The sequence below is a fragment of the Chlamydotis macqueenii genome, chromosome 8 (genome assembly GCF_036417535.1).
Source record: "Chlamydotis macqueenii isolate bChlMac1 chromosome 8, bChlMac1.mat, whole genome shotgun sequence".
NCBI lineage: Eukaryota > Metazoa > Chordata > Aves > Otidiformes > Otididae > Chlamydotis > Chlamydotis macqueenii.
In genome coordinates this window covers 1,272,847-1,298,945 of record NC_141563.1, presented here as the reverse complement: position 1 = coordinate 1,298,945, position 26,099 = coordinate 1,272,847, and the positions used below count along the sequence as shown (strand labels likewise).

At 51.7% G+C, this 26,099-nt stretch overlaps 3 protein-coding genes across 3 annotated transcripts; 1 reads left to right on the top strand and 2 right to left on the bottom strand.

Annotated features, from left to right (window-relative positions):
* Positions 1-637: 637 nt before the first annotated feature.
* On the bottom strand, positions 638-8,313 carry LOC147599788 (olfactory receptor 14A16-like). Its single transcript, XM_086753573.1, has 3 exons — positions 8,166-8,313; positions 1,998-2,066; positions 638-1,599 (listed from the first exon to the last, which is right to left on the bottom strand). The coding sequence occupies exons 1-3, from the start codon at positions 8,311-8,313 to the stop codon at positions 638-640; spliced, it is 1,179 nt and encodes a 392-aa protein (XP_086609699.1).
* Positions 8,314-13,680: 5,367 nt separating this feature from the next.
* On the top strand, positions 13,681-14,616 carry LOC147599787 (olfactory receptor 14A16-like). Its single transcript, XM_086753008.1, has one exon. It carries the CDS (start codon positions 13,681-13,683, stop codon positions 14,614-14,616), a length of 936 nt encoding a protein of 311 aa, XP_086609134.1.
* A 2,012-nt stretch (positions 14,617-16,628) lies between these two features.
* On the bottom strand, positions 16,629-25,550 carry LOC147599786 (olfactory receptor 6E1-like). The gene is given in 3 exon segments (XM_086753572.1): positions 16,629-16,680; positions 24,674-25,002; positions 25,005-25,550. Coding segments are annotated over 3 exon segments (912 nt in total). The 5' UTR covers positions 25,536-25,550.
* Between the last annotated feature and the right edge of the window lie 549 nt (positions 25,551-26,099).

Here is a 26,099-nt window from a genome sequence, read left to right as displayed (position 1 = left end):
TTCAGTTTAGCCCTTTGCCTTTGGGTGACCCCACTTTCTGTGGAAGTTTGCAACACCTCCATTCACATTCCACCCCAGGGCACCCAGTGACCCAGAGATGCCCTGTGCTCTCCTGGTGGCTTCAGATCCCCTCTCAGAAGGTTGGGCACCCCTGACTAGCCCTGTCCTATGTGGCAGAGCCTCAAGCAGATGCCTTTAGATCCTTGTTCAGGATCTCCAGTGGCATTGAGCACCCAGTAACGTGAAGGATCAGTCCAGTCGGCATTCTCTCACGCATGAACCCGTGTCCTTGTCCCCCTAAGCCAATGCAGCACCCAAGGACAGCGGCAGGGCCTGTTAGCCTGCAATTCCCTGAGCATAGACAGTAGTCCTGTTTTGAAAGAAGAGTTTAAGCTTCACACGCTGTACTGAGGAAATCCTTTTTTCATACAGACTTGCCACAAAGGAGGCCACTGTTAGCTTAGTGATAGACCCAGTCACAGAAGGTCTTTGGGCCAGACAGACTGGGATCATTTTCTTGAGAAACAAGATGAAAGCAAACATTTCAGAACCAACATGGTTATAACCAGTACAATGCCCAAAGGATAACAGTTGTCTGAAATAGACTGGAGAAATCTTGTGAGGAGAGAAGGGCAGCTTATTGCTGCTGAAATAGTACTTGTGGAATCAGGTTCCTCAGGGCATCCTTGATTTCCCTGTTCCTCATGCTGTAGATGAGGGGGTTCACTGCTGGAGGTACCAACGCGTATACAACTGCCACGAGCAGATCCAGGGATGGGGAGGAGATGGAGGGAGGCTTCAGGTAGGCAAACATGCCAGTGCTGACAAACAGGGAGACCACGGCCAGGTGAGGGAGGCACGTGGAAAAGGCTTTGTGCCGTCCCTGCTCAGAGGGGATCCTCAGCACGGCCCTGAAGATCTGCACATAGGACACAACAATGAACACAAAACACCCAGATACTAAAAAAAGGCGAAAACCAAGAAGCCCAACTTCCCTGAGGTAGGAGTGTGAGCAGGACAGCTTGAGGATCTGGGGAACTTCACAGAAGAACTGGTCCACAGCATTGCCTTGGCAAAGAGGAATGGAAAAAGTATTGGCCGTGTGCAGGACAGCACTGAGAAACCCACTGCCCCAGGCAGCTGCTGCCATGTGGACACAAGCTCTGCTGCCCAGGAGGGTCCCGTAGTGCAGGGGTTTGCAGATGGCAACATAGCGGTCGTAGGCCATGACGGTGAGAAGAGCACACTCTGCTCCAAGCAAGAAGAAAAGCAGAAAGACCTGAGCAGCACATCCCAAGTAGGAGATGGCCCTGGTGTCCCACAGATAATTGTCCATGGCTTTGGGGACAGTAGTAGAAATGGATCCCAGGTCAAGAACAGAGAGGTTGAGGAGGAAGAAGTACATGGGGGTGTGCAGGCGGTGGTCGCAGGCTATGGCAGTGATGGTGAGGCCATTGCCCAGGAGGGCAGCCAGGTAGATGCCCAGGAAGAGCCAGAAGTGCAAGAGCTGCAGCTCCCGCGTGTCTGCAAAGGCCAGGAGGAGGAACTCAGTGATGGAGGTGTGGTTAGATGTTCTGCGTCCAAGCAGGGCACCCTGTTCTTAGAGGAAGAATCAATGAACAGTTAGGGGAGACTTCTCTGACAAAAACCCTTTCTCCTTGAACCTCACCCTGCTACACTCCCACCCTCCTAGCCGCCATTCCTTTTCCAGAAGACCTTCCTTCAGCTCACTGGCTGAAGCTGTGGCTTGTGCTGGCCAAGCATGCCATGAGCTGCAGGGCCTCTGCCCACTGGCTGCTGAGGAGCCAGCCCTGCTCTGCAGCAGTGGGTTCATGAGAACTCTGGGGGCAGGGGTCAGTCCAGGTGTTTCACTTTGTCAGAACAAACAGCCCCTGGCGCAGAAAGGCTTGTCACCATCTGCACTGCCACTGCCAAGGAGCGGGGATGGCAGAAGGCAGTTTGAGAGGTCTGGGGTTCTTAAAGCTCCCCCATCTCACCTGGGGACTGTTCTTGGGTGTCAGACACCCTCAGCATTTCTGCTGCACTCAGGGAGAACAGAGCCAGTCCTGTGAGGCCAGAGGATTGCCTGTGGCTTAGTGCAGAGGGAGGGGAGCTGGTCTGTGCCTCCGACTTGTTCCCAGCTGCCCTGGGCTTGTTCTTCATGAGATGGAGGGTGATCACACTCTTGTGTTACCCTGAAAAACGACCAGACACTGCTGAGAGCAGAGGGATGCTGTGCTGACCACTGAATGTCTCACCCCTTCTCATTGTCACAGCACCCCACCTCCAGCCAAGGACACGCAGGGCTCATTTCACCAACCCCACAGCGCTTCTCCATGGGGCTTCCAGATAACAAATTGTGCAAGGGGACAGCTTCATATTCTGGAGGGTGTGTCACAGCTTGGGAGGACACCTCAAGGAGATGGCCACGTGTCCTAACGACAGCATCTGATTCAGGGGAAACCAGCTGCTTCTCCAGCCCCACAGACTGCACTGCCCACAGCCCCACAGCTGAGAGGAAAGCTGGGACACTTGTTCCCATGGACACGGCTGCATGGAAGGACCCACAAGATCCGGGTGTGACCCTGCAGCTGAAACTGCACCTCCCCAGCGAGCCTGGCAGCAAGAACGAAATAACAACAGCAATAACAGAGACAAGTGGAGAGAGAAGCAAAGACAGAGCGAGGGTCTGGCTGCCAGCAGGCAGGGCAGAGGCAGGCGAGCACTCAGGACAGAGTCCCCCTCCCCCAGCTGTGCATGCCCCCTCCCCAACACCACCATCGCCGGGCTGCTGCTTTCAGCCCCTGTGCTCTTCAGAGGGACATGGACACGTGGCTGGAGAGCTGCACCATGGCTCTGCTGGAGCTCCGGCCTCACAGGAGGGGGTTCATGTCTGGGACACCCCAGCCCTGGGGGCAGAGGCTCTGGTGGGTGGGATAGGAGGCCAGGGGGCTTTCTCAGAGGAAGGGGTCTGCATTGGAGGGGATCATATACGGACTTTTCTGGATTCTCCCTACCACATTTCTAATTTTAGTTTCCTCTAATTCTTTGATAATATCCCTCTCACCTGGAGATTCTCATCCTGAGAAATGTTTCAGTGTCCCATGACTTTTCACACTTAGCACTCAAGAAAATCCATCTTAACCTCTGCACATTGAACTTTGCCCTACAGAAACCTGCCTGTTTACGGGGTCTGGTCTGTCTGTTTGCAGTTAGAAAAAAAATAGAGGTCAGACTAAGCCTGAGGGTTCCAGCAGAGGTGATGCTGGTGCTGTCCACAGGCAGAGGAGAGGCTGGAAGTGAATTAGGAGATCCTGGAAGACGTGCTGAGAACTCAGTTGCAGTTCAGGGGTCTGAGTGCCTTGTCAACATTTATGACTCTGTTATCATTTATCCCCTCCCGTTTCCAAGGACTAGGCAATGGAAAACACAGACTCTGAAAAGTTTTTTATCTTTCTAGTAATCCTTCTCATCATCTTCACCTTAAAACCTTCTATTGCAAATATTCTTAGTGTGAGCTGAAGCTCCGAGCAGCCTTGACCCACACAGCACCATTGCAACAGAAGAAGGACCATGTGATCCTGGGGGTTGCTCCTTCCCCCCACAGCTTCTCCCCACAGCAGCGCTGGGAGCTCCCCGGGCAGGCTGAGTGCTGAGCCTGGCAGGCGGCAGAGTCCCTGCCCCAGCACACAGCCCCTGGGCTGCAGGGACCCTGCTCTGAAGGACAGCCCTGGGCACCCCTGCCTGCACACCCGCCTGCACAGCCCTGCAGCCATCCCTGGGAGAAGGCAGCCGTCGTGCCCTGTCCCTCTGATGGTGCCGCAGGGAAGCCCTGCTCTGCAGCACCAACTTCACCTTTGAGAAACCGAGAGCCCTCCTGACAGATCCCATAAACTGTCAGATGCACAAGCTCTGGGAGATCTCTCCAGGAACAACAGCTAAATTGCCCTGCACACAGAGACTTACCACATAGAGGGCTCTGGAGATTCCTCCTCACTGACCTCTCAGCGCTCTCAACTGCCTTTAAGTTCTCTCAGCCGCTGTCTCTCTGCAGCGCTGCCCGCTTGCCATCAGCTCCCTCCATGCCAGGAGCCCAGCCCAGCTCAGCAGCAGAGGCCCAGCCCAAGGCGGCACTTTCTCTGTCCCCTTGGGGCTCCCTCCAGCTGTCCCTGGGGCTGCAGGGGAACCTGCTGCCAAACAGCCTGCAGCCACCACGTGGGTTTTGCTCCTAAGCTGGGAAAGAAGAGTCACGTCTTTTCAAGCACTGCCATTTTCCTGCTCACAGACAGAGTCAGCTCTAAATATCACCTGGCCTTGTCCCGTCAGCAGGCAGAATACCCAAAGGGAGGGATCTCCTGTACCCCTGCTGAGGGAAGGGATTCAGCGCAGTCAGTGCAGGCATCTCACCCTGGGTCTGTAGTGCTGGTGCTAGAAGAGGACTCAGCTCCCTTCCATGCACACCACAAACCCCCAGGAGCTGGGATTCCTCTTGCCCCTGTTCAGCTCAGCACAAAAGGGCATTTGCCTGTGAGCTCTTTCTCTCAGCTCCCCTCCTCCTTACTGGAGATGGAGGGCAGCAGGGAGTTCTTTAGATGCAAAGCCCTGGTGACAGCTGAGGTGCCCGAGGTGGCCCAAGGTTTGTGCAGGAGACTGCAGGCTCAGGTGGAGCAGTTCTTAGGGACAGGGCAGTGTTTGGGGATTCATCTTGGAGGCTGTTGGGCCAACAAGAAACTAATAGATTTCAGAGAGGAGAACTGCCCAATCCAGCCCCTGGGGTGCCCTGACCCTGGGCACCAGCCCTGGCTGGGCTGCAGTTCAGTGGAAAAGGCCCTGGGGGTCTTGGTGGACAACAGAGGACTGTTCAGGGTAGAGACAACAAGGTTTCTGGAAACTTCACAGCAGCATGTCAGTACGTAACAGGCAGTTAAGATGGAGCTAGGCTCTTCATTGTGATGCGTGGTGCGAGGATGAGAGTCAAGGGACAAAAGTTGAAAGAATGTTCAGGTGGGATATGAGTACCATGAAATCCATCAGGTCATACCCATGAGGACACACAGGCACTGGAAGAGGTTTTCCTTAAAGGTTCTCAAGTCTTCTTTCTCCCTAAATATGGCCTCCAAACATTGAAATACCACTCCTGCTCCTGCAAGAATGAAGCAAAACCCTATGGCACCAGCACAAGCTCTGCGTCCCCAGGGCCCTCTCCTCTCCATGAGAGAGGTCTACCACCAGCCCCACACTTCTTCCACCTTCAGCCCTCACAGATGCACAGGCGTTGCCTGCCTACTGGCCTTCACCACTGTCACCCTTGTAACTGAGGCCAAACACATATTTTGGCACTCCCAGTGTCAGCTGGCACCTGCTCCACACCTGGAGCCCACTTGGCCATGGAGAACATAAGAGGCAAGGTCCATGCTGACCAGCTCTGGACACAGATTTTTCCTGGGAACATGGCCAAGGAGCTGTCATGATGTGTGTCAGCCTGTGGCCTGGCAGGCATGCAACTGGGACAAGCGCTGCTGAGGCAAGGCTGAAGTAGCTCTGCTGGAGAGCTGGAGAGCATTCCGCTGAAGAGCTAAAGGTCCCCGGTTCAGCTCCAAGCTTCAGCAATGATTTTCTCCCTGAGATTTTGGCAGAGCCCCTCTGCCTTCTTCCAGCCTGCCCTGGCCCTCCTCACTCCTTCACCTCTTGCTAGAGCACTGCAAAGCTGTGGGTCAGAAGGACCCTTCCTCTGGCACCACAAGTCCCCAGGCTCCCCCTGGCCAGGCCATCTCCAGTCCAGCTCACAGGATTGGGCTCTTCTTTGTATGGGACAGGATTTGCACCAAGGGCCCCTTGTTGCCTCCTCGGAGAAGGCCATGGCCTTTGAGAACCTTCTAGCTTCTCTATGTCCTCCCCACCCTTCGGATGCCCTCTGCCCACCTGAAGGTCCCTCTGCCCGGATACGCCAAGGCTGCAGCCTGGCAGAGTGCGGGGCCTCCACCCCGCTCTGCTCACGTGTAACGCTAATTGTCCATTCCACCGGCTTTTATAAAAGAAGGCTTTATCCATTTTACACCTGCGCTGTGACGACTGCATGTATTTCATTTCTCTGGTTTTAAAAATGCTTATATATTAAAAACTACAAATGTACACACATATACACATGGCAGCCCCCCCCTGTAGGTAAGGGAAAGGCCTTCTGGGTCAGATGTAATTTCGGGTAAAGCAGAAAGGGTGGTGGCTTCTTCCAAACAATCACAGCAAAGCATGTGACAAGTAGAGGGGAGGGACTTCCAGGGCAACTGGCCCCCGAGGCAGCTGGGATGGGATGGAACTTCTGCTGGCAGCAGGTGGGCGAGGCACTGCACATGTCTCACCTCCAGCGCTAGTGGTGCCTGTGCTCCTGGCATGCTCTGCGGCCGTGACCCAAGAAGCACACGGTGGGGTGGAAATGCTTCTTGTGAACGGCTGTCAGGTAACGGCTCCGTGTGCTGCCAGAGCTTCAGTGTCTGTGCCCGGCACAAGAGCGTTCCCCACCTCCCTGTGCTTCACGCCATCGGTCGGTAGGATCATAGGATCATTTAGGTTGGAAAAGACTCCTAAGAGCCTTGAGCCCAGCTGTTAACCAAGCACTGCCAAGTCCACCACTGAGCCGTGTCCCTAAGGGCTTTTAGATCCCTCCAGGGATGGTGACTCAACGCTTCCCTGGGCAGCCTGCTCCAGTGCTTGGTAACCCTTTCAGTGAAGAGATTTTTCCTAATAGCCAATCCAAACCTGCCCTGGTGCAACCTGGGGCTGTTTGCTCTCTTGCTGTCACTTGTTCCTGGGGAGAAGAGACCAACACCCACCTTGCTCCAGCTCACTTCAGGCAGTTGGAGAGAGCAATAAGGTCTCCCCTCAGCCTCCTTTTCTCCAGCCTCCTTTTTCCAAACAACCCCAGTTCCCTCAGCTGCTCCTCATCAGGTACAAGGACTGTTTCTCACATTGTCTTTTCAGATGCAGGCTGTCTGGACAAAGGACACTTCAATTATTCTCCAATTTCCTCCTCCCAGGACTCTTTGTTCATTCAGGTACCTCGCACCCATCTGGTTGCTGCTCTGAGCTCCAGGGAGTTAAAAGCTGGCCAGTCTTTCAGAAGCCCAGTTGTCTCCTCAGCCAACTCTTTAATTCTCTCTATAAACACCTTTGTTTTCTTCTCAATCTGCCTGCCTAAAATATTTCTCATAAGGCTCTCCTTTGCGGAAAGGCAATCTCATGGGATGCAGCCTGTACTTGGCGTGTGGCTGTGCAGTGTTCTGTATTGTCTAGGAAACATTTTCCTGCTCTCTTTGTAAAAAGGAAAATTGCTGCTGTGCCTGTGCGCAGGCAGTTCTCGAAGGAGAGCAGGAGGGAGCTGGCGCAGTGGAGCTGTAAGATCCAGCGGTGGAGATCAGTGGAGAAGTGTGATGCAAGGAGCAGTGATGTGAGTCCCAGGTGGCCAATGACAGCAATGGGGAGGTCTGAGAGGTGAGGAGCAAGGCTGTCCATACAGTGTCAGACCGCAAGGCACTGCTGTTTCTACCTGTCCAGCCATCCTGAGCAGACACCCTGGAGCGATATCCCTTGGAGAATGCTTCTGTCAACTCTTTTAAACTGAAAAGTAATTAAAAATAAACTTGAAAATCCAGCAGCATTCTTGTTAAGTGCTCGCTGAAATCTTCCTCCTTAACTCCCCTGTGATACCTCTCTCATTACCTGTACAGATCTTGAAGACTTGAGGAAATATACAGGGAGAGACACGGCTCGTTAGGGCTTTCTGTATTTTAACGAGCCCCATGGTGACTTTGGGGCTCCTTAAGTGAACTCGAGGGACTGAGAGGAGACTGAAGCAACTTCTCAATCAGTTAAAGTCAGAAGCAAAGCCCAGAGTACCTTGGAGCATTGATGGGCCCCACTGGGGGTCATTCCTGACAAAGCCTCCCCAGGGACTCGTTAGAGCAGGTCATTGGAGGCTGTGAGTGAGGGAGGCTGTAGTGCAGAGAAAACTCTTGGTTTGGTCAGAAAGCAGAAATGGCCAGAGCCCCCAGCCCTGGGAAGGCACATCCTGTCCCTCACGCGTGACTCAGGGCTCTTCCTGGGGGCAGGGAGATGTGAAAATGACCAATGCCCAGTGCAGAAAAACTGTGCCGCGTCTCTGGACTTACCCAAGTAGAGGCAAAGAAGAAACAAAGTCCACAACCCAAAATCCTGTTTCTCCTGGACGACCTGAGTGGTGCGGGCAGCTGCCGTAGCCAAGGGGACAAAGACCATGTTTCCTTTAGGCCTTTCAGTCTCGCCAGAGCCCTTGGCCATCTCTGCTGCGCTGTGTCACACTGTCCATGCCTGCGTCTCTTTCCTGTTGCCTCATGACACCAATCTTTATTTCCCACCTAGCTCTCACCCTGGCATTTTCCTGCCCTCACCGATGTCCCTGCACCCTCACTGGCTGTTGTTGAAACACAAGCCATGGGTTGATCCAGACTCTCTCTGGGTGACCTCTTGCACCACAATGCTGCCCTTTGATTGGATTTCTTTTTCCTCACCTCCAATCTGGACCTTCCAAGCTGCACTTTGTGGAGGTTTCCTTCTCTTCCCATGACCAAGAAACGCTCTACAGTCTGAGACATCACCCTTCAAGCAGTTGAAGGCTACTGCTGTAGTGCACTGGTCCTGCACCTCAAAGGGCTACAGATGCCCAGATTCCTCAGCTTCTCAATAGAGACCCCAAATCCCAAAAGTCAAGGAGAGCATTGCCCCTTCTTGTGTCAGGGATCACCTTCCACCTTCCCTTCAACCAAAGCCTTCTAGCTGATGTGTGTGGACTTCCAAGTCCTTAGTTATCAGGATCCTTCTTCTCACCTTTGTCAGGTGGTTCGGTGATCCTGACCAGGAGACCGTTGTACATCAAGGGCTTAGTGATCCACCGAACAGTAAACCTGAGTGTAGTTGTCATGGATGGGCCATTCAGATCACTTAAAGAACTACAGTCAACAGCATCAGCAAAAGTGATTTTATTGAAATGCGATGTGTAACAGTGCGACTTGACAAAGGCTGATGGGAAGGTTCAGCCTGTGACTGCACAGAGGATGTAACAATGATTCAGAGGCACCAGCACAGAATCACCCTTACCAATACAAAATCCTGGTGCACTGTGATACCAGGTCATGTGCGATGTCGGTCACATGCCAAAGATTTGCTGTTTGTAAGAGCTCTCTCAGCCTGGAGGAGCAAACGGGAGAGGTGTCCCAGCTCAAGGGGAGATCAGCGCCATGCAGCCACGGTGCTGGGCAGGGAGAGCTCAGGGAAGGCTCCCTTTGGCTGTCGTATTTACGGGATCAAGTGGTTGGCTTGTAGTCAAATTGCATGTGATGGGAAAAGTGTGCGTGAGACTGCTTGTACCCACAGCTTTCTCTGTCCCTTGAGAAATGAGTCCTGGAAAAGCCACCTGCTATTCATGTGTTAATCGTGTGATGGATGTTCCAAGCTGATCGGCATCGATGCTCACTGTGTCACTCATTTTGATGCCCCTGGATTCCATTTTGAGTTCCAACTGAATATCTCTCTGCTGAGCTGGGAGGACGCTGTCCTTGCAGACCAGCTGTACTGAGCTCTGCTGCTCTTCCAAGCTTCTGACCAGTGGGTCCCCACTGTGAATACCACTGGTGGGCACTGCTGGAGAGCAAAGCAATAAGAGTGAGGTCTGCCCAGCTTCTCCACCCTTCACTGCTCACAGCTCCCTTTAGATGTGAAATGCAGATGGGAACTGTATGAGTATAACCACGTCCTTGGGACACAATTTCTCCACTCAAAGCGTTCGTAGGAAATGCAATTTTCTAACAACTGCAGAGATCTGGATTTATATAGAGGGACACCTCTTCTCCCTGCCTTTATCACCCTAACTCCTACAGACACCTCATTCTCTCTGTACACTTTCATTTGTGTCACAAATCCCTCACAATATCCAATCTAAACCTCCCCTGCTGCAACTTGCGGCCATTTCTTCTCATCCTGTCATTAGTTCCTTTAGAGAAGATTCCTCCTTTCATATATTTGGAAAGAGTGATGAGGTCTCACCTCAGCCTCATCTTCTCCAGGCTAAGCAATCCCAGTTCCTTCAGATGCTTCTCAGCAGACTTGTGCTCTAGACCCTTCACCAGACTCATTGCCCTTCATTGGATGCACTGCAGTGACTCCTCAGAATCATAGAATAGTTAGGTTGGGAAGGGACCATTAAAGCCCATCCAGTCCAACCCCCCTGCAAGGAGCAGGGACATCTTCCACCATATCATATTGTGCAGAATCCTGTCCAGCCTGGCCTTGAACATTTCCAGGGATGGGGTATCCACCACCTCTCTGGCCAACCTGTGCCAGTGTTCCACCACCCTCAGTGTAAAAAAAAAATTCCTAATACCTAATCTGAATCTAATCTGCAAACTTCATGAGGTTTCCTCGGGCCCACCTCTCCGGCCTGTCCAGGTCCCTCTGGGTGGCATCTCTCCTCTCCAGATTTTCAAGGGCACCACACAACTTGGTGTTGCCGGCAAACTTGCTGAGGGTGCACTCTATGCCACTGTCCATGTCACCGACAAAGATGTATAACAGGGCCGAGAACAATACTGACCCTTGAGGAACACCATTCATCGCTGGTCATCACTTGGACATCGAGCTGTTGACCACCACTCTCTTAGTGCGGCCATCCAGCCAATTTCTTATCCACCAAGTGCTCCGTCCATCAAACCCATGTCTTTCCAGTTTAGAGAGAAGGATGTCGTGTGGGACAGTGTCAAAAGCTTTGCACAAGTCCAGGCAGATGATGTCAGTTGCTCGTCCCTTGTCCACTGATGCTGTCACCCTGTCATAGAAGGCCACCAAATTGGTCAGGCACGATCTGATACTGAGGGGCCCAAACTTCCACGCGGTATTCGAGGTGCAGCCTCGCCAGTGCTGAGCACAGGGGCACGATCACTGCCCTGCTCCTGCTGGCCACACTGTTCCTGATACCAGCCAGGATGCTGTTGGCCTTCTTGGCCACCTGGGCACACTGCTGGCTCATGTTCACCTGGCTGTCTACCAGCACCCCCAGGACCCTTTCCAGCAGGAAGCTTTCCAGCCACTCTTCCCCAAGCCTGTAGCGCAGCACGGGGCTGTTGTGACCCAAGTGAAGGACCTGGCACTTGGCCTTGTTGAACCTCAAGCAATTCACATCAGCCCATCCAGCCAGCCTGTCCAGATCCCCAGATGTCCCCCATTTCCCCAGATGGTGCCCTCAGCATTGCTCCACTAAAGCTTCAGCTAGCTCCACGTGCCTTGGACCACCTGTGGAACTTCAGATGTCGCCAAGCCTTTGCGTTTGCACAGCTCAGCCCTGCCCTCCATCTCCAGTAAGCAGCACGGGAGCTGCGCCCAGAGGGTCACCTGCAGGTGTCTGTGGTGTGCGCGCCTGAAGGGAGTCAGGAGGAATCCCACTGCCCGTGGGTTTGTGCTGGGCATGGGGGGCAGCTGAGGACTGCAGCCAGGGCCTGGGGCTGAATGCCTTCCCTCAGCAACGGTGAATGAGATCATTCCCTGTCCCTGTCTGGGTGTCCTGTCTAAAGATGGGACAATGATACGGTGATGCTTGGGCCTAAAACGTTCTCCAGTGGGAGAAAGGACACTGCAGGAAAGAAGTGTCCCTCCCCAGCTGAGGAGCAAAACCCCCGTGGTGGCTGCAGGCTGTTTGGCAGCAGGTTCCCCTGCAGCCCCAGGGACAGCTGGAGGGAGCCCCGAGGGGACAGAGAAAGTGCCGCCTTGGGCTGGGCCTCTGCTGCTGAGCTGGGCTGGGCTCCTGGCATGGAGGGAGTTGATGGCAAGCGGGCAGCGCTGCAGAGAGACAGCTCTGCCCAGGAGCAGCTCCTCTGCCAAGCGCAGCAGGGCTGAGGGCTCTGCCTGCAGGCAGTGAGGGGAGAGGGCTGGTGCAGAGAGAGGGGAAAGGCAGCCTGGGGGGGGAGGGGGCTGAGAGCTCACTGGGGCAGGAATCTTCACAGCCCTGGACAAGGTAAGTCTCTGCGTGCAGGGCAGTGAAGCTGAGGTTCCTGCAGTGAACTCTTAAAGCTCATGCATTCCACAGTCTGTAGGATCTTTCTGAAGGACTCTCAAAGTTTCCACAGTGTAGAGAAGGAGGACGGGCTCCGGAGCAGGGCTTCCATGCTGCCCTGTCAGAAGGACAGACCATGACAGTTGTCTTTGCTCAAGAACGGCTGCAGGGGTGTGCAGGTGGGTGTGCAGGCAGGGGTGCCCAGGGCTGTCCTTCAGAGCAGGGTCCCTGCAGCCCAGGGGCTGTGTGCTGGGGCAGGGACTCTGCCGCCTGCCAGGCTCAGCACTCAGCCTGCCCGGGGAGCTCCCAGCGCTGCTGTGGGGAGAAGCTGTGGGGGGAAGTAGTGATCCCAGGCATGCAGGGTCCAGACCCTGCGTGGCTGAGGGCTGCTCACAGCTGCAGATCTCTACAGGTATTCCCAGGAGACTTTTCAAGAAGCACAGCAAGGTAGGGGCCACATGAAAGTGAAGGATCCTGTTCTTTCAACCTTCCAATCGCTAGGTTGTCTGGGTGGGCAATGGGACATTGAAATTTATCTCTCAATTCAGGACAAGGCACTGAAATTCCAAATCTGTTACTCCCAGAGGTGAATAAATCAGGGAGTATCATGAATGAACACACCGCGGCTTACAGACAGATCAGCATCACTTTTCCATCCTCACCAGGGTTGGTCTGGGGTTCCCAGCACAGCCTGCACACACAGAGATGCCCCTGGGCACTGCCCTGCTGCTGGGAGGGGTCTGCAGAGCACAGCCCAACCCACAGCGGGTGGGATGGGGTCTGTGAACAGGGACAGGGAAGTGACCCGGGGACAGAGGAACAGCTCCAGGCAGCAGAGATGTGGACAAGGGGTGGGAGGAAACTGCCAACAAGCACTGGGGGAGGCTGCCTTCAGGCAGCTCTCTGTTGGTCTCTCACTGGAGATGTTCTGTGAGCAGGGTCTGCTGGGCAATGACCTGACTCTTTTCAGACCCTCTCACCTTCGGGACCCCTGACTGTCTGCTTTGCCTGCCCTGCTGGGTTTGCCAGCTGCCCCCGGAGAGGCACAGCTCTCCTGCAGGCTCCTAGGGAGTGCTGAGCCTTTCCTTGGGCGTCAGCGCTCTCCTCGCAGAGTCCTTTGCTTCTCCTGTGAGGAGCAGGGTCCTGCTTTCTGCATCACAACTCCACCTCTGGGCTGGGAAAGAGAGGAATTTGCAGGTCTTCCCTGTGAAACTGGAGTCCCCAGCTCTCATCAGGTTTCTGGGTTTGTTTAAGATTAATTTGTGTGTGAAGTCCTCTTTGAGGCTCCGCCTGTGGACGTGCAGGGCAGCTGGGAACAAGACTGACAGACACTGTGGGTCTCCTGACTCGGCTCTCTGTTCACATCTCCTGTGAACATCAGAGCTGTCACAGATCAGCTCCTGTGCACCCACTGCAGCAGAGCAAAGCTGACTCCTCAGCAGGACACGGGCAGGGCTCTGGCTCCTCACAGCACACTCAACCAGCACAAACCACAGACAGGTGGGGAATTCTGCAAGAACTTGACAGGCTTTGCTGAGAAAAGTCTGTCCTAGCTTTTCACTGTCTTTTGCTCACACAGAAAGTGCCCCTCTGCCCAGAGGGACCAAATGTCCAACAGCAGCTCCATCACCCAGTTCCTCCTCCTGACCTTCGCAGACACACGGGAGCTGCAGCTCTTGCACTTCTGGCTCTTCCTGGCCATCTACCTGGCTGCCGTCCTGGCCAACGTCCTCATCGTCACTGCCATAGCCTGCGACCATGACCTCCACACCCCCATGTACTTCTTCCTCCTCAACCTCTCCCTCCTTGACGTGGGCTTTATCTCCATCATTCTCCCCAAATCCATGGTCAATTGCCTCTGGGACACCAGGGCCATTTCTTACACAGGATGTGCTGCCCAAGTCTTTCTGTTTTCTGTGTTCATTTCAGCAGAGTATTCCCTTCTCACCATAATGGCCTATGACCGTTACATGGCCATCTGCAAACCCCTGCACTACGGGACCCTCCTGGGCAGCAGAGCTTGTGTCCACATGGCAGCAGCTGCCTGGGGCAGTGGGTTTCTCAACACTGTCCTGCACACGGCCAATACATTTTCACTGCCACTCTGCCAGGGCAATGCTGTGAACCAGTTCTTCTGTGAAATCCCCCAGATACTCAAGCTCTCCTGCTCACATTCCTACCTCAGGGAAGTTGGGCTTATTGTGGTCAGTGCCTGTTTAGCATTTGGCTGTTTTTTGTGCATTGTGCTGTCCTATGTGCAGATCTTCAGGGCCGTGCTGAGGATCCCCTCTGAGCAGGGATGGCACAAAGCCTTTTCCACGTGCCTCCCTCACCTGGCTGTGGTCTCCCTGTGTGTCAGCACTGGAATGATTGCCTACCTGAAGCCCCCTTCAATGTTCTCCTCATCCCTGGATCTGGTGGTTGCTGTTTTATACTCAGTGGTTCCTCCAGTAATGAACCCCCTCATCTACAACATGAGGAACAAAGAGATCATAGATTCCCTGAGGAAAATATTTGAATACATGCTGTTTCAGCATCGATAAGGTACCCATATACCTTACAAGACTCCCAGGTTATCTCAGGAAAATTCTGTATTTTGTTCCTGTTTTTTTAATAGCTGTGATAATATTAATTGCATTAAAATAGTAACATTTATCCCACTTCTTGACTCGGAACATTTTTTTTCTGAGCTACTATCCCAATGCACTGTTGTGATGTAACGCACCGTAGCAGGCAGCTCAACACTACATAGCCGCTCGCTCACTCCCCCACAGCACAGTGCGATGGAGGAGAGAATTGGAAGGGTACAAGTGAGACATCTCGTGGGTTGATATAAAGGTAGTTTAATAGGCACAGCAAAAGTTGTATGCACAATCAAAGCAAAATAAGGAACTCATTTACTGCTTCCCCGGCAGACAGGAATCTCCAGGAAACCAGGGCTTCGTCACAGGTAACAGTTACTTGGGAAGATAAAGGCCATCACTCCAAATATCCATCCCCTCCCCTCTTTTTCTCCCAGCTCTTATTGCTGAGCAACGTCAAAGGGTACGGAAGATCCCTTTGGTCAGCTGGGGTCTGCTGTCCCAGCTGTTTCCCCTCCCACCTTCATACCAGCACCCAGCCTACTTGCTGGCAGGGTGGGCTGCGGAGTAGAAAAGGCCTTGATGCTGTGCAAGCACCGCTCAGCAGTAACTAAACCATCCCTGTGTTATTGACACTGTTCTCATCACACGTTCAAACATTGCACCATACAGGCTACTAGGAAGAAATTTAACTCAATCCCAGACAAAACCAGCACGTGTACCTCCAGAACCAGCCTTCTTGCATAGGTGAAGAAGCCAGAGGAAAATAATTTGTCTGAGCTGCCACCCCGTCAAATCTTCTCTGGCGCTGGGGACCAGCCCCAGCATGAGGAAAGGGTTAAGGAGCCAAGATCCCAGCTGCCAGCTGGAGAAGCAGCCACCACCTCGATGCCTCAGCAGGGCTCCCTCTCTGCTGCCTGTGCACCAGCAGGGCTGCTGCTTCCCTGGAGCCGTGGCCGTGGCCAGCAGTACGACGTGGACTTTTCAGTTCCTCGCTTCCACGCTCTCCTCTTGTGCTCTCGCATCTGTGTCAGCCCTAAGGTCTGGTGTGAGTGGTGACAGTCCTGTTGTCTCTGCAGGGGCATCCCTGTGGCTGTGGGCTGGAGGAGGCTGAGTGAACCCCTGTGTCAGAGCTGGCCTCCCTGCTAGAACCACCATGACCAAAGGGGCTCCTCAGGGCAGGCCCAGAAGGCTGGACACCCTTCCAAATCTGGTGTCAGGAATACACCTCAGGAGCTGCTCCCTTTTGCTCTTCTGGAGTTCAAAATGGATTTGTGGAGACAAGCCTAGAGTCCTGGGTGGTGTGTTAGGGGCCAAAGACTGGACAAAAACCTTCCTTCTTGGTGCCACTTGTCCACACAGACAGCAACTGGTCTTTGATTTCTCTGCCTGGCACTGTCCCACTTTGGGTCTGATGGCAAATGTCGACCTGGAGAAGAATCAGGAGCTGCCAGGAGATGTCAGGGAATCCGCAGGGTCAGCGTGTGAGTCTGGTGGGCAGTGAGTTGCACCTGACAAAATGAGTGATGGCCCAAGTAGGAGTCCCCCTGAGGAAAAGGTGAACCCGAGGAGCCCGTGGGCTAACGAGGACCCTGCAATGCCCGGAGAGGATGTGAGGAGCCACCAGGCAGAGGGACATAAGACTGGAAAGTGGTTCAGGGAAACCTCTTGGAGGCTGGATCTAGTGCAGCCCTCCCCTGCCCCTTTGTGACATCAGAGACACCTCATTGTCCTGGCCAGCCTTGTCCTTGGCTACTGAGCCACCAGGAAAGATGGAAAAGGGCTCAGCAGCAGAGATGCCCATCCAGCTGGGTTTGCTTCCCACTGTGACCAGCATGGCCAGTGCAGGGTTACCCCATGGCCAGAGGGCACCACAGCCCCCTTGCTGTGCAGAGCAGCACCACCAGCTCAGGGCCCTGTGGGGAGCACAGAGTGGGAGCCAGAACTGGCCAGCCAGGCCAGCCGGGGCACGCTCACCTGGGGAAAGGGTTGTCCAGGGAGAGAAAGAAGGGAGCATTTCTGTGCCTGCAGGGAGGAGTCAATGAGCAAGAGAAACCTCTTTCTGCAGGCACCCGCTCAGGTGAAATGTCAGGGTTGGGGAGGCGAGGAGAAATGTTGTCTATACAGTGATGGACCTCAAGGAGACAGGTTTTCTGACCTGTCCGCACCTCCTTAGGAGACACTCTGCTTAGATATCAATTGGAGATTTCTTCTATCACTTCCTCAAAGTGCTCTTTTCGTACCTGCCTCTTTACCTACCCTCTTGAAACTTGTCTAATTCCATGCACAAGTCTTGAAGACTGGATGCAAATGATGGAAGCGACGTGGCTCTATCAGTCTTCTCTGACAGCTGCCAGTCCCAAGCAAGTCTCTCAGATACACTTGGGCCTCTGGAGCTTTACACTGGGTGCTGATGGTCAGACCACGGTGCCCTGCCTGAAAACCTGAGAACTGCTCTCAGTACTTAAAAAAACCCCAAAACTCCACTTTCTCATCTGCTGAGGTGATTCAAAGCTTTCATGAAATATCTGTGGAGTTTCTGTCCTGCAAAAACATGAGTTTTCAGACGATGTAGGAATTGTGGGAGAAGAGATATTGGCCTTGCTCGGTGCTTACATTGCCAGTACTCTGTCTGTAGTGCTGTGCAGTCAATCTCCCGAACCTCCCAGCTGTTTCTACCTGTCCTTATCAAACCCCCCATGTCTGAAGTCATCTCTTCAGAAGCCCACCTGGACACAAGCCCTTTCCATTGTTCTCCAGAGGTCTTCCTCCTCTTCCTCTTTGATCATTCAGATCCCTCTCACCTGTCACCTTCCTTTGAGCTGCAGGGACATAAAGCTTCATTGTCCTCCAGTAGTCTTTCCCATACTCCCGATGGACAGCTCTTCAGCTCTGGCGCTGGATCTCAGTGGAAGTTGCTTAAACTAATCTGGTGGTTTAGCCCGGATCACCACACAGTTTTTTACTCACCGTCCTCCTACCCAGTGGGACAGGAGAGAGAAATTTGGAAGAAAGGAAAACTCGTGGGTTGAGATAAAGACAGTTTACTAAAAATACTAAAAACTACAAAGCTAACAGGATATAAGGATATTAATATATACAAAATATACAAAATGAACAATGTACAATTTCTCACCACCCGATGTCCGAATGCCTGATGCAGCCCGTCCTGAGCATCAATCACAGGAACGACACCGAGCAGCAAGCAAAGGGGGGAGAGCAAGCTAGCAAGGTAGAGGGAACGATGCCAGCAAGCAAGAGAGAAGAAAAGGCTGCCAAGGGAACCCGAAAAGAATGCCTGAAAAGAATGTCCGAAAGGAATGCCCCCTCCCAGGGGCAACCCCCACGTATATACTGGGCATGACGTTCATGGCATACAACACTCTCTTTGGCCAGTTTGGATCAATTATTCTGTCTGTCTTTCGCCCAGCTTCCCACATCTGCACATTAACGAGACTTTAACGAGACTTGGAAAGCCAGACAGTGTCCTTGGTCTCATTAACAACAACTCGTACCATCAGAGTGTTTTTATCAACATTCTTCACAGACGAAATCCAAAACACACCGGCTACTGAGAAGAAAATTAACTCCATCCCTGCTGAAACCAGGACAGTACCCACCCCTTATTCCATACCATTTACGTCATGCTTGTAGATATACACACAGATATCACTATCTCAATCTATGAGCTATCCCTCCAAAGTCTGTTGAGTTGATTTAGTCCATGACTTTGGGCCCCATCTCTGAGAGCAGTCTCTCAGGGCAGGAGACATGGTATGTAGTGTGAAGTTGTTACATACTGCATCTGGAACTCGTAGCTGGTACCCCTGGCGCGGCTGGTGTACCACGTCCATGGTCTGCGAGTTGAAGATGTTGATCTCGAGGAAGTTGCTGGTCGCCAGTTGTGGTTTCATCACTGCTGCGCGTTGCTCGGTTTCATCAAAGCTTGTTCGTCACTGATGAGGGTGATTCTTGCTGCAATACTTCTGATAGAACATAAAAGAGCTACAGACATGATTATATACAGTTCAAATTATTGGCTATTTTCACCTAGAATCAAATCTCCTTGAGGTACACATCGGACTTCCCCATCCTCCCGCATCACCCACCAAGTACATCCAGGTCCTTGAGCGAAAGCAATCCCACAGGTGGGTTTGCCTTTGCCCAGAGGAGGAATAACCCAGACTGTTTTCCCCAACACATTCCTTACATGCACCACAGGAACTTTATCACCTTCTACAGTATGTAACAATTCAGACTGGGCAGGGCCAGCTCGATTGATGGATCCCCGAGTGTTGACTAACCAAGTGGCTTTTGCTAAATGTTTATCCCAGTTTTTGAAGGTCCCACCACCCATTGCTTTCAGTGTAGTTTTCAGCAGTCCATTGTACCGTTCAATTTTTCCAGAGGCTGGTGCGTGATAGGGGATGTGGTATACCCACTCAATGGCATGCTCTTTGGCCCAAGTGTCTATGAGGTTGTTTCGGAAATGACCCCCATTACCTGACTCTATTCTGTCTGGAGTGCCATGTCACCAGAAAACTTGCTTCTCAAGGCCCAGGATGGTGTTTCGGGCGGTGGCATGGGGTACAGAATATGTCTCTAGCCACCCAGTGGTTGCTTCCACCATTGTAAGCACATGGCGCTTGCCTTGGTGAGTTTGTGGGAGTGTGATGTAATCAATCTGCCAGGCCTCTCCATATTTATACTTCAGCCATCGTCCTCCATACCACAGAGGCTTTAGCCGCTTGGCTTGTTTGATTGTAGCGCATGTTTCACTTTCATGGATAACCTGTGCAATAGTGTCCATGGTTAAATCCACCCCTCGATCACGAGCCCATTTGTATGTTGCGTCTCTTCCCTGATGGCCTGAGGTGTCATGGGCCCACCGAGCTAAAAATAGTTCACCTCTGTGTTGCTAGTCTAAGTCCACTTGGGAAACTTTAATCTTAGCAGCCTGATCCACTTGCTGGTTGTGTTGCTGTTCTCCAGTGGCTCGACTCTTGGGTACGTGGGCATCTACGTGACGTACTTTTACAACAAGCTTCTCTAACCGGGCAGCAATATCTTGTCACAGTGCAGCAGCCCAGATAGGTTTGCCCCTGTGCTGCCAGTTGCTCTGTTTCCATTGCTTTAACCACCCCCACAGGGCATTTGCCACCATCCATGAGTCAGTGTAGAGATAGAGCTTTGGCCATTTTTCCCGTTCAGCAATGTCTACAGCCAGCTGGATGGCTTTCACCTCTGCAAAATGACTTGATTCACCTTGGCCTTCAGTGGCTTCTGCCACTCATCGTGTAGGACTCCACACAGCAGCTTTCCACTTCCAATGTTTTTCCTACAATATGACAGGATCCATCAGTGCACAGAACGTATCGCCTCTCATTTTCTGGGAGGTTGTTGTATGGTGGGGCTTCTTCAGCACGTGTCACCTCTTCCTCTGGCGGCATTCCAGAATCTTTGCCTTCTGGCCAATCTGTGATTAATTCCAAGGTTCCTGGGTGATTGGGGTTTCCTATTTGGGCTCGCTGTGTGATCAGTGCGACCCCATTTACTCCATGTGGCATCAGTTGCATGATGCGTAGAGGGGACCTTCCCTTTGAACATCCAGTCCAGCACTGGCAGTCGGGGTGCCGGAGGAGCTGTGCTTCAGTACCAATCACTTCTGAAGCAGCTCAAACTCCTTCGTATGCTGCCAGTATCTCTTTTTCGGTTGGAGTGGTCCTCGGATCCTCTATATCCCCGGCTCCAAAAGCCTGCGGGTCGACCTTGAATCTCTCCTGGTGTTCTCTGCCAGAGACTCCAGGTAGGGCCATTCTCCCCGGCTGCGGTGTAGAAGATGTTTTTCACATCTTGTCCTGTTCGGACTGGCCCAAGGGCTACCGCATGAACAATCTCCTGTTTAATTTGTTCAAAGGCTTGTCGTTGTTCAGGGCCTCATTTAAAATCGTTCCTCTTTCGAGTCACTTCCTAGAGAGGGCTTACAAACATACTGTAATTTGGAATACGCGTTCTCAGAAACCCACAACGCCCAAGAAAGCCTGTGTTTCCTTTTTGTTAGTCGGTGGAGCCATAGCTGTTATTTTGTTGACCACATCCATTGGAATGTGACGACGTCCATCTTGCCATTTTACTCCTAAAAACTGGATCTCTTGTGCAGGCCCTTTGACTTTGCTTTGTTTTATGGCAAAACCGGCTTTCAGAAGGATTTGGATTATTTTCTCTCCTTTTTCAAAAACTTCTGCTGCTGTGTTGCCCCATACGATGATGTCATCAATGTATTGCAGGTGTTCTGGAGCTCCACCCTTTTCTAGTACAGTCTGGATCAGTCCATGGCAAATGGTGGGGCTGTGTTTCCACCCCTGGGGCAATCGATTCCAGGTGTACTGGACACCCCTCCAAGTGAAAGCAAACTGTGGCCTGCATTCTGGTGCCAAAGGAATGGAGAAGAACGCATTTGCAATATTGATGGTGGCATACCACTTGGCTGCTTTTGACTCCAATTCATACTGAAGTTCTAGCATGTCCGGCATGGCAGCACTCATTGGTGGTGTAACCTCATTTAGGCTACGATAGTCCACTGTTAGTCTTCTCCATTCTCCGTTAGATTTTCTCACTGGCCATATGGGACTGTTAAAGGGTGAGCGGGACTTGCTGATCACTCCCTGGCTCTCCAGTCGATGAATCAGCTTGAGGATGGGGATTGTGGAGTCTCGGTTGGTGCGGTATTGCCGCTGGTGCACTGTGGTAGTAGCAATTGGCACCTGTTCTTCCTCAACCTTCAGCTTTCCCACAACGGAAGGGTCCTTTGAGAGCTTGGGCAAGGTGGCCAGCTGTTTATTCTCCTCTGTCTCCACAGTGGCTATACCAAAAGCCCACCAATACCCTCTTGGGTCTTTGAAATACCCACTCCTGAGGTAATCTATACCAAGAATGCAGGGAGCATCTGGGCCAGTCACTAGGGGGTGCTTTTGCCACTCATTCCCTGTCAGGCTCACTTCAGCCTCCAATACAGTCAGCTCTTGGGATCCTCCTGTCACTCCAGAAATACAAATGGGTTGTGCCCCTTTATAGCTTGATGGCATTAGGGTACACCGTGCACCAGTGTCTGCTAGAGCCTTATACTCTCGTGGGTCTAATGTGCCAGGCCATTTAATCCATACAGTCCAATAAACTCTGTTGTCCCTCTCCTCCGCCTGGCTGGAGGCAGGGCCCCTCTAATCCTGTTCATAATATTCGTCGCTCACTTCCTGTGAATATGAATGAGAATTCCCTTCCATAGGATCATAGGTAAGATCAGCCCTTCTATTCCGTCTGGGGAACTGTCCACTGGAGACCGGAGCAGCAGTTTTCCGGGGAGAACCTCTATTTGCAAATGTTTTTCCCTGCAGCTCACGTACCCGTGCCTCTAGGTCTGAGGTAGGTTTCCCATCCCACTTTCTCATGTCCTCTCCTTGGTCACGCAAGGTAAACCACAGGATACCTCGCCGTGTGTACCGTCTCTCTTGAGCAGGGAAACGTTTACTCCTAATAGCTGAAATACTGCTCTGTATGGGCGGGGAGTAGGCCCTATCCTCTTTTAACTGCTGGACCTCCCAAGACAGTTTCTCCACAGCTGAGACGAGGGAAGAAGAGAGAGTGTCTTCATGTTGCCGGAGCTGAGTAGCCAATTCATCTATTGTTGGTCCCTCTCCCTCTTTCCAGAGCATAACTGCCAATGAATTGGCATACGATGATGGTACACTCCGTAGAAACTTCCGCCACATGAGCCGTGTGCACCGGACTTCCTCTGGATCTTGGGGTGACTCCTCACTGTCTAGGTCACTATAAATGGCTTCCAGCACAGCTAATTCCCTTAGGTACTGGATACCTCTCTCTATGGTGGTCCGCTTGCCTGGATGATAAGTAGTATCGTCCTTGAAGGGATATCTTTCCTTCATACTTGACAGGAGTCGCCTCCAGAGGCTGAGAGCTTGTGCACCTCTTCCAATCACTTTGTCAATGCCTGCTTCCCTAGAAAGGGATCCCAGCTGTTTAGCTTCCTTACCTTCTAATTCCAGGCTACTGGCCCCATTATCCCAGCATCGAAGCAGCCAGGTGAGAAGGTGCTCGCCTGGACGGCGGCCAAAATCTTTTCTTATGTCTCGCAACTCATTCAGGGACAGGGATTGGGTGGTTTCAGTCTCATTTATGAGTTCCTCTCTCATGAGTTCCTCTTCTTCCTCCTCTGCTCGTGATGGTCCTGGTTTTCCCTCATCCCTTACTAAACGAGCTGACTTTCACTTCCAAGATTTCTTTTTCTGTACAGGGGCGACTGATACTGACACAGGTTGGTTCTCTGATTCGGCTGCAGTGCCAGTAGCTACAGTTGGAGTAGCCGCAGTGCCTGTCGTTGGGGCTGGAGTAGCCGCAGGGCCGGTAGCTGGAGCTGGAGTAACCACAGGGCCGGTAGTTGGGGCTGGAGTAGCCGCGGTGCCGGTAGCCGGGGCTGGAGTAACAACAGGGCCGGCAGCTGGAGCTAGAGTAACCGCAGGACCGGTATCTGGGGCTGGAGTAACCACAGGGCCGGTAGCCGGGGCTGGAGTAGCCATGGTATTGGTCGGTTGATTTTTTCTCCCTTCTTCCTGAGGGTGCTGCACGTTAAGCAGTGTTTGGTAGATACTAGCCAGTGCCCAGCACAAAGCGATAAGCTTCACCTCTTTAGAATAGCCATGGCATTTTTCTTTCAAATATTCGATCACTTCATCAGGATTCTGTAGTTGTTCGGGAGTGAAGTTCCAGACCATTGGAGGTGAGAAGTTCTCTAGGTACCTGCCCATCTTCTCCCACATACCATGCCACCCCTGCCCCTCCAACCTCAAGGTAAATCTCCGGGTGAATTTTGTAAATAATTGTTTAATCCTAAACAACATCTGAAAGTCATTTAGGACACAGAGCAATAGGAGTATGCTGGCTTACACATCCCAAGGATATTCAAAATTCTCGAGAGCTGATGTGACTCGCTCAAAAGAAAAAGGGAAGGTAAAGGAGTAGGGGAAGGTACCCTCCTCTGACTTCCCCATAGATTGGTTCTCCGGGGAGAAAAAGAAAAATGTGTGATTATTAATAATTCTTACCAAATGGCATCCAAAGTACGGAGTTGCCAGCAATGCTGAAAACAAGGACCAGATTAATTTCATGACCAGTGATGATACCGTATCATAAGCCAGTAGGGCCCAGTAAATCAAAATAAGAATTCTCATCCATTTCTGAGAAGTGATAAACAGCATCAAAGGAAATATGTGATGCAACTTAGGACAGACAAAACACAACCATGTGAACACGTAGTACAACATTGTGACCAGGGATTCAAATAAAATAATGAGCACTTGTAACAACTTTAACACACTCTAGTCAGATCTGTCCTTACCTCAACCCTTCGAGCCCCACGTTGGGCGCCAAAAAGATTGTGATGGTTTAGCCCAAATCACCACACAGTTTCTCGCTCCCCCTCCCCCTCCCCAGGGGGATGGGGGAGAGAATTGGGAAGGAAGGAGAACTTGTGGGTTGAGATAAAGATAATTTACTAAAATAAAAAGGGAAAACTACAATAATAACAGAATATAAGGATATTAAAAATATACAAAGTGAACAATATGTGTTTTCTCACCACCCGCTGTCCCAATGACCGATACAGCCCGTCCCGAGCAGCGATCACGGAAACAAAACCGAGCAGCAAGCAAAGGAGCAAAAGGGAGCCAGCAAGGTAGAGGGTATGATGCCAGAAAACGAGCAGGAAAGATGGATGCCAGGAAGGCAGATACCCAACCTCGCCTGCCCCCATGAGCATGACGTTTTGGCATGGAATACTCTCTTTGGCCAGTTTGGGTCAATTATTCTGTCTGTCTTTCTCCCAGCTTCCTGCATCTGCAAATTAGCGAGACTTGGAAAGCAGGACGGTGTCCTTGGTCTCATTCACAACAACTGGTATCATCAGGGTGTTTATCAACATTCTTCACACACGAAATCCAAAACATACCAGCTACTGAAAGGAAAAATTAACTCCATCCCTGCCAAAACGAGGACAGTCTCCAAGGAAACATCTTCTGAAGGACATGTGTAGAGAGCAATGCAGCTCCCATACGCAATGGACAAGGTGGTGAGATGGGAAGAACAGGTAGTAAAAGCTTTTTTCCTCCCAGAGGCTACTGGAAGATGTAGAACACAGAAAAGGATGCCCGAGTAAAATGCCAGAGTTAAACATAAGGATCCCAGCATGACAAATGATAAGAAAACAGAGTCCATTTTCCAAAGCAGGCTGGTGTCAGAGCACGACAGGTTGAATAAGGGGGAGCTGTCCCAAAAAAAAAATGGTGGATCTTGTTTGAGCCACAGCAAGTCAGCTCGGAGAGGAGGACCAGGCGGTAACTCACGAGTGCGAAGCCTATGACCCAAGCAGCAACAACCAGGTGGATGCAGAGCTGAGGCTTCATGATGGCAGCATAACGCAAAGGCTGGCAGATGGCAATACAGAGGTCAAAGGACATGACAACAAGTAGAACAAACTCTGTACAGCCCAGGGTGAAATAGAAATAGGATTGGGCAAAGCAGCTGCTCAGTGAGATTGTTCTCCTACCAGAACTCAGGATCGTGAACAGTTTGATGCTTATGGACGATGTAAAACAGATTTCCAGGAAGGCCAGATTGCTGATGAAAAAGTACATGGGGGTTTGCAGGCGGTGGTCCACACACACGAGGAAAATGATGGTTGTGTTCCCCATCACTGTTGTCAGGTATATCGGCAGAAAGGCCAGAGAGGGAAATAGCTGTAGTCTTTGATCAAGCCCTGAGAAACCCTCCAGGATGAACCTAGTCACTGCAGTTTCGTTTTCAGGTCCCATGCTGAATTTCAATTCATCCTGTGGGACAGGCACCTGGCAAGAACCAAGTGTGATAGCTTCAGTCTGGATGAAAGAGTCTATCCTTCCTTCTCTGCTTCTTTCCTTTATTGCAGCCTTCCGGTATAACACAGAGATAGTCTTTCAAGCATTTCTCACACTCTGATTTTTCCGTTTCACATTTTAGAGAGCGTCATCAGAGAATTTATTGTCTTTTCTCTACATTTTTCAAACACTCATAAAGAATTCTTTCTCCGGAACTGATGTGCGGATCAAACTCTACAACTCGGAGAGAGTTCTAAAGCAGGCATGTTTATTCAGCACCGGGTGTGTGGGGGATCGCTCCTCCAAAAGCACACACACCAACAGCACATTTTACCCCAAATTTATATGGTGCAGGTATATATATCCATAGGATTGCACAATACAGACATACATGTGCATGAGTGAGGTGGGGTTATTAAAAAACACTTGCATTAGCATTTCAGATCTGTCTCTGGTGGGCGTTTACTTCTTCAGGGGTCTGATCTTCCTCTAGATGAACTTTAGTCATTCACCCATGCTCTC